The sequence below is a fragment of the Fulmarus glacialis genome, unplaced genomic scaffold (genome assembly GCF_000690835.1).
Source record: "Fulmarus glacialis isolate BGI_N327 unplaced genomic scaffold, ASM69083v1 Scaffold50476, whole genome shotgun sequence".
Lineage (NCBI taxonomy): Eukaryota > Metazoa > Chordata > Aves > Procellariiformes > Procellariidae > Fulmarus > Fulmarus glacialis.
In genome coordinates, this window is record NW_009217191.1 from 1 (window position 1) to 7,512 (window position 7,512).

The 7,512-nt window shown below is 39.9% G+C and overlaps 1 protein-coding gene across 1 annotated transcript; it reads right to left on the reverse strand.

Moving 5' to 3' along the window:
* Positions 1-833: 833 nt before the first annotated feature.
* UPF3B (UPF3 regulator of nonsense transcripts homolog B (yeast)) lies at positions 834-7,464 on the reverse strand (the record flags this gene model as incomplete). The annotated part of the gene is made up of 8 exons (XM_009579566.1): positions 834-1,143; positions 2,008-2,320; positions 3,021-3,172; positions 3,666-3,854; positions 4,507-4,550; positions 5,262-5,372; positions 5,743-5,841; positions 7,358-7,464. Coding segments are annotated over 8 exons (1,162 nt in total), but the record flags the coding sequence as incomplete, so codon positions are not given.
* Between the last annotated feature and the right edge of the window lie 48 nt (positions 7,465-7,512).

Below are 7,512 nucleotides of genomic sequence, written 5' to 3' on the forward strand. Positions count from 1 at the left end.
CTGGCGGCCCGGCGGGCCCGCCCCGGCGCAGACGGAGCTCAGTGAGGGTCGGCGGCGGCACGAGTTTCTGCCAGTTTATTGGTTTTAGTACAAAATAGCTATGGCTAAAATTCGCTAGCTTAGGAGGAGCTGCTACTGGTGAAGTCTCTTTCTGGGCTGTAAAACAATACTTCAAGTCATGAGGGAAGGTGAAGCAGTACCGAGAGGGCAGGAGTTAGGAAACGTTTCAGACTCTGAAGAAGGGAGAATGCTGGAAAAGAACAGGATGCTCAAACCCGCTACATTTGATTAAAAACAAGCATTTCAATGTCGGTAGACTTTACATGAGAATTTGTCAAGAAGTATTCCAATATTAAGCCAGCTTATTCATACACTCCAACTTAGTTACTTTATCCAGAGAACCACTGCAGAGGAAGGTCTCTCCCTCCCCGACACCATTACTCAACGCCAGACGTTCTCCTCTATGTGCCAGAGGCTCCTGTTCGCTGGTACCTCAACAACCCCCGCCTGCGTACCTGTTTCAGTGCTAGACTGACATAATTTAGCTATCATCACCTCAGGCAGGAGCACCACACAACATAGCAACAGCTGCGTTAACTCCAGGCAACTTCAAGCTTGCTCTGCTTAAGTGCATCAAACACTGGCTCCGAGCGCTTTACGGTAAAGCTCTGGCTTTAGATCCAGGTGTCATCTCCTCCTGACCGCATGACTCATTTATTATCATACTTAAGGCCATAAAGTCTTTCTACTTCGCAAAGATTCTCTTCTCCGTTGTAGTTAGATGCTGGGAAAATAAATTCAAATAACTGAAAATACAATGAGAACACATTTCAAATTCCGAATCTACAACTGAGGTTCTTTAACCAGAAACATCCAACAGCACAATGCCCCCTTTTCTTCCTTTGTTCCTTCTTCGCTTCGAAGGCACTTCTGGATTGCGTAGTACATGCTCTTTGGCTGCACAGACAGTCAGAACACATAAGGCTTGCATGCTAGTCACTCCTCTTCCTTCGCATTACTGGTCTCACTGTCTTGTTTCTTATCCGCTCCCTGATCTGTGGGCTTTGCAGCACTGTCTTCATACTGACACAATCTGCTTCGGCTTCGGGCTCCTGGCTGGTACAGCTGCATTGCTGGACGATCCTGAAATAAATCAGAACTATTTAGACTCTTTCACAGCCCCACGCTATCATGGTTATTATGGCATCAGTGATACTAGAAATGGCTCAAATTCAAACTCCTCAAGTTGTTCTAAGTTAAATTATTCCACCATGGTGGCAACGTAACTTCCACTGTCTCAAATCAAGGTTGCCTCTGTTGTAACGCAACATCCCTGTTCAAGCCACAGAGTTGAAGTTATTTGTAAAGAGTTTCCTCTGAGTTATCTGCAAAGAGCTTCCTCTTGAGATGAGTTCAGCTCACCCTCTCCCAGAAGAGGCCCACTTCAAGGCTTGCTCAAAACCTTGAGTTTCATTTGTCCTCAATAATGCTTTAAGTGACATGGAAAACCTGCATACTGATGCTGCAAAACCAGATTTGCAGAGTATATAAAACTAAGCTCAAGAAATTATTTCTTGAGTCTACAGGAGATCTTCTGTCATGTTCTGCATGCAGCAGTCTTGTCCCTGTTTTGGAGGAACCTGTTCAATCGCTCTCCCACTTCCAGATGTATTTTCAGGCACGTATAGCATCAGCAGAGATACAGGTCGACTACTGATGCTCTACCGACACCTTATAATGTAAGTCAGCAAATGGAAAGGGATCCCTGCCTTTACAATTTAGCCCATGGTATCTTGGCTTAATTCCTATACAGTGACAAGAAATATCACAGTTTAGCAAAGCTTAGTGGACAAACGGGCAAGCTTTCTAGCAATGGCAGAGTTTGTCACCAGAAGAGGGAGAAGTTTCAACAGAGAAACCACACGGTTCTTTCCTTAAAGTGCTTTTATCCTAAAACCCACAAACTGGTCCTATGAATCAACACATGAATTTAAAGAAATCCAGCACCTTGTTTCTGATACGATCCCTCTTAATTGTATCCTCTTTTTTATCGTCTTTGGTTACTTTCTCAGATTTGTCCGTGCTGCTGATGAAGTCTGTAAGATCACTTTTCTTTCCCTTTTCTCTGAGTAAGTCTCTCTCCTTTTTCACCTCTTCCTCTTTTCTTCTAAAAACCTTCTCTTTCTCAAAGCGCTCTTTCTGCCTCCGTCGCTCCTCTTCTTGGCGTCTCAGTTTCTCCCTCTGTGCTCTCTCATATTCTCTGTCTCTTTCAAAATCTCTATCTCGGTCCCTGTAGTCCTTTACACACTCATCTTCTGATCTGTACGAAAACAAAACTGAAAATTAAGCTCAAAAGATTCATCAGACAGAGCTGGGAGATCAATGTAATACTGGTGTAAATTTGCAATATGAAGAAGACAGACTGGTAGGTTCTAGGGAGCTTTTGGGAAGCTGAGTCATGCATGATAACCAGAGATGACACTGACTGTTAGCATCTCCTAGCCTTCCACTCACATAGCTGGCTGAGTCTCCTCTGGCTTTGGAAAACACCTAAATTTCTCTGTCTCATCTCTGCTTCTCACATGGCAGAACTGAACCTTGCACAGATTACGGAGCTCTTGAGAATGACACTTTCCACTTTGACCTTTTACGAGACTTAAAGGGACTAGCAACTGGAGTACACCTCTCCTCTTGCCATGGTTAGAATTCTCTCATTGCAAGGACAGTGCTCACAGCCTGTTGTAGGTCACCTACACCCCGGCTTCTTTTGCAGAGTTCCTACAGTGAGTTGCAAAAATATTAAAATTTGTCCACTAGTGAAGAATCATCAGGTAATTCACACAGCTTTCTGTAATCACAGGGATGTGCACTGCCACAGAGAACACATCCCATGCCTTATATCAGAAAAATAATTTGAAAGGAATTTCAAAACATGATCATGGCCAAGCAGCCTAAGCCTCAGTACGATCAGGAAACAAGGCATAAATACATATATATATTTATAGCAAGTACTAGAATACTTTTTTGCCTTCTCTTCTTTTGTCTCCCCATCAGATCGTTTGGCAGATGCACTACTCGCATTTTTTTCCTCCCTCAGAGTCTCTCTTTCCAGTTTCTTGGATTTTTCTTTTTTCTCCAAGTCTTTTTCATCTTTTTCAGGCTTCTTAAGTAGCTACAAAGAAAACAGAAGTCTCAACTAAAAAGCTCACTCTAATACATATTGTCTGGCACAACACCGAAATTGCATCAAAGGAACCGTAGTCCAGTAAGAAATAAACATTAAAGTAACGTTACTGCAAATCGTAGTATTTCTAAAAGCTGGAGTGTATGAGTAAGCATAATCCACATAGCAGACTAGGATTTTTCTCCTAAAACAGGCCATTTTAGAAAGCTTAAAAATAGTCTCCATTCCATAGTGAATTCACGATTCTGTTTACCACAGCATGTACAACAGTCACATGACAAAAGCTTTAAATATTACTATGAAGCATTACAGCGTGTAAACCTTTACAATGCCTAATATTGAATATTACAAAAAAGTGGTAATTTACTAACATCAAACTCATGTGATTCTTCACACAATACTCAAAACACATTTTGAGACTGATATACAAATAATAGGGGAAAGGGAGTGTAACAGTTTATAATAAAGAACTGTTCTAGACCTTAATCTTTGGTTCTTCTTTTGATCTGTCTCTTTCTTTTTCTGGGCATCTGTCTACTTTCTTCAGCTTTTCTGCTTCTTTTCTCTTCCTTCTCTCCTCCTCTTTCCATTTCCTTCTTTCTTCTTCTCTTTGTCTTTTTCTTTCCAATTCTCTCCTCCTTCTCTCCTCTCTTTTTTCTTCTCTCAGTCTCTGTGTGTGTAAAAGCAAAGAGAAATAGTGTATTTCCACACTAGAAAACATCCCCTTAAGCCCAACATAATACCCTGCCACAAAGTGATAAAGTTTTTCATCTCTAAATAACTCACCTTAAAACCGCCCCTATTATAAAAAAAAAAGGTCCCGTCATCTCTATTGTTCTGCTGTGAACCTGAACACGTTACAGCAGCATTTCATTTTTTTCTTCACTCATAAGCCTTGATTTGTACTGTCTTAAAAAAACTAAACACAACACTAGCCTCAGCCTTTATTGTTCTAATTTTAATTAAATCTGCCACATTTTCTCCTTTGCTAAAGGTTAAAATGAGATTATGCGCTAAGAGAAAGATCATCTACAAGGATCTCAGCCATAACTGCATTAAAATGCAATCTGGTTTGGCAGTGCCACAGAGATGTTTAGCTGTGACCAGAACGCACATAAAGCACCACCATTCCTACAAAGGCCAGTGTTCTAGTAGTTTAAAATATGTGAACCAGATGTTAACAAGAAAGTTGGGTCAAAAGCTGCTTCTTCAAAAGAAAGGACAGAAACATATCAATATACACATTGCAATATACACACCCATGCTTTAAATGAGCAAGTTGTACTTGCAAGCCACAAGAAGATTCTGGAGATAAGTCTTACCTGCTTATTTTTCAGGAAGTTCAATAAAGGAGTAGTCTTTTTAGCTAGAAAACATATAAAAACAAAGGTAAACAATTTGCCTCATCCAATACTGCAATACCTACAACAAAACCCTGTGTGAAATGAGGAAGCTTTATGGATTATCCAGCCTATCTCCTCTCACATACAGCAATACAGCAGTGAAACAAGTATTCCAATCCTATCCCTGAACAGTGGCAACTATTAGGACTCTATAAACTTCTTCAGGACACTAATATGATACCCAGTACACCCATCTGTAAAAGGGTATTCAGTCTGCATTAGGCTTTTCCCAGATCCTCTCGCTTTGAAAGGGATACCTATAACGTGCTGAAAAAGAGTCTTCTGGTCATTTTTGTGGTATTTTACCCAACCACAATATCTCTTAACTTATGCCTGCATGGAACATCACTGCTCACAGCATTTTGCATTAAACATCACTGCATCTCACTGAAATGCAGCCACTCCACAGCCTAGTCTGGCTAACAAACATCTGACTAGCAGCTTAAAACAGGAAGTGAAGTTATCATATAAAACTTAAACCTAGAGAAGAATTTAAAGCATGGGAGCAAAATAAAATATACTGAATAACATTAGCCTAAAGGTTTAACAAATACCAAGCAAGCACACAAAAGAATTCAGTCTCCTCAAGGTTGAGAAATCACAGCTTCAAATTACACTACATTCATTTCTTTGTGCTCTAGGAAAATATAACTATAGTACATAGATTTCCATACCTATTAGCTCTTTGTTTCTTGCCTCTATTTCCTCCAACAAAGTTTCAGGAGTGGAGGTTAATTTTTCATCATCTGCACTGTAACTTTCCAAAAACTTCTTGTATTCTGGATCTACAGGGGAGGGTAAAGGGGGGGAAAAAAAAAAAAGGAAAAAAAAAGGAAAAAAAAAGATATACTGTAGCATGAAAAGAATTTGCATTGTGCACTGCTGGAAGTCTGGGTTAGATTTGCATAAATTGTGTTGTTTATATGTCACCTTTTCGTAAGCCGGCAGCCCTCAAATGAGCTGCTGCATTATGTTTGTCTAAGACAATCACATTTAATAGATTTGCACCTGACAAAGCAGTGCTAATAAGCTTCGCATATAATTAAGCAAACATTCTATTGATAAGCTACAGTGTCACAGTAAAAACATTAAATTCAAATTACTGCTAGGACTTTCAAGTCTACACATGCAAAACAAACTAGCTAGCTGTTATACCATCTTCGATAGTTCCAGTTTTGGCGTCCTTTTTCTTACTCTTCTTTTTTGCAGCTTTCTGGAAAGGTGCAAACTCAACTATGGCAGCATATTCCTGACCTGTTAAGAGGAGAGGGAAACATACATTAAAATAGAGATGAAACAGATATAAAATAGAGTATATTGTCCATGTCTAAAGCAGGAAGATAAGCCCCACAAGAAATATGCAATACTAAAAGAGACTACTTGGACAGCATAAAAAAATTCTTGTGTTTTGAAAGCCGTTTAATAAAAAAAACATTTTAGAGACAGCAGAATTCATGAACTAAACACTCTCACTAAGCAGTAAATTCACAGACTCACAACAAGAAGGAAATACTAGATTTAAGACTGCCCATAACTGTCAGTTCAGCCCCCTCAGCTACACGACACCACACCCTCATCCTACAGACTATGCGTTCATTGTGCAGGTAGAAGAGGATATTTTAAGCTAATGCAACTGAGGCAAATTTCAATTTTTGGCAAAATACAATAAAATGCAACACATTACAGGCAGGCTTTAAAGTTTTATCTTCTGACAAGAATGCTACATTTATGGCTGCATAAATGCAATACTGCTGTTGGGTATGGCAAATACAGTGTGCTGTTACACTGCAAACCAGCTTATCTAGATGTTGTAAGAACCTTGTCATGCAACCCTCCTAAATAAGGAATAATCTTGTGGACAGAGCTTTGTGTCACATAAAACACCTGGCTGGATGAAACGTAAAACACGTGTACTTGAAACAAAGTTCAAGGTGAAATCCTTAGCCTATTGAAGCCAACAGGAAGACTCTTGTTAAAGCTTTTGCTAAATATGTAAATTTAAGGTCTATCAATGAGAGACTAATAGCTTTTAGTGCTACCCAACATAAGCATTTTGAAATGCAAGATTTAAAAACATGAGATGTACTGAATACCTAATATGTATTTAGAAAAAAGGTAAGTGGCAACTAAATACTTGGATGTTTAACCACTGAATTAAACAAAATATTTGTTTCTTACAGATTAATGCCTTCAGAGAGCAGTCACTCTCACAACTAAGACTACAAGGAACAAGCTGTTCCTTTTACTGAATCAAGATGACTCACTCAATTGTAAATTGGAACAAGTAATAATCTGAATTAAAAACTGACCAAAAAATAAGTCACACTGTTAGAAGTGTACAGAACAGGCAAGGGGAGTAGCAGAGGGCGGCATCATTAATCTCAGCTTCATTTAGTTTGGACAGTGACACCACCTGCTCACTTTCACTTTTCAGACTTTATACTCAGGTATGACAATGCAAGTATTAACCTCAGTAACACAGCAACTGGTTTTATATTGATACCACCGCTACCTCGATGTACACTTCACTGGGTTTTGCACATAATATACAAAATCAATTTAGAAATATACAAAATCAATTTAGACTAGTTTCCAGAAAGCACAAGACGTTTTCTCTGAAATACTGCATGACATTCACTTAAGGCACTAAAACCAAACAAATCAGAAGCGGCACGTCAGGCTGCTCACACCTGTCCCTCTCAAATTCAACGAGCACACTGCACGCACGCCAGGAAAGATGTGAACACACAGCCGAGCGCCGCTCACTTGCCTTTGTGATCGACAAAAACATAGCCATCGAAGCGATCCCTGAAGAGGACTATGTCTTCCTGGTTTTTGAAGTTGATGTAGGCTCTCGAGAACATGTGCGGGTACAGGCTGCAGAAAGACAAGACCGAGAGAGCAGGGCTGACTGGGCGGCGGCGC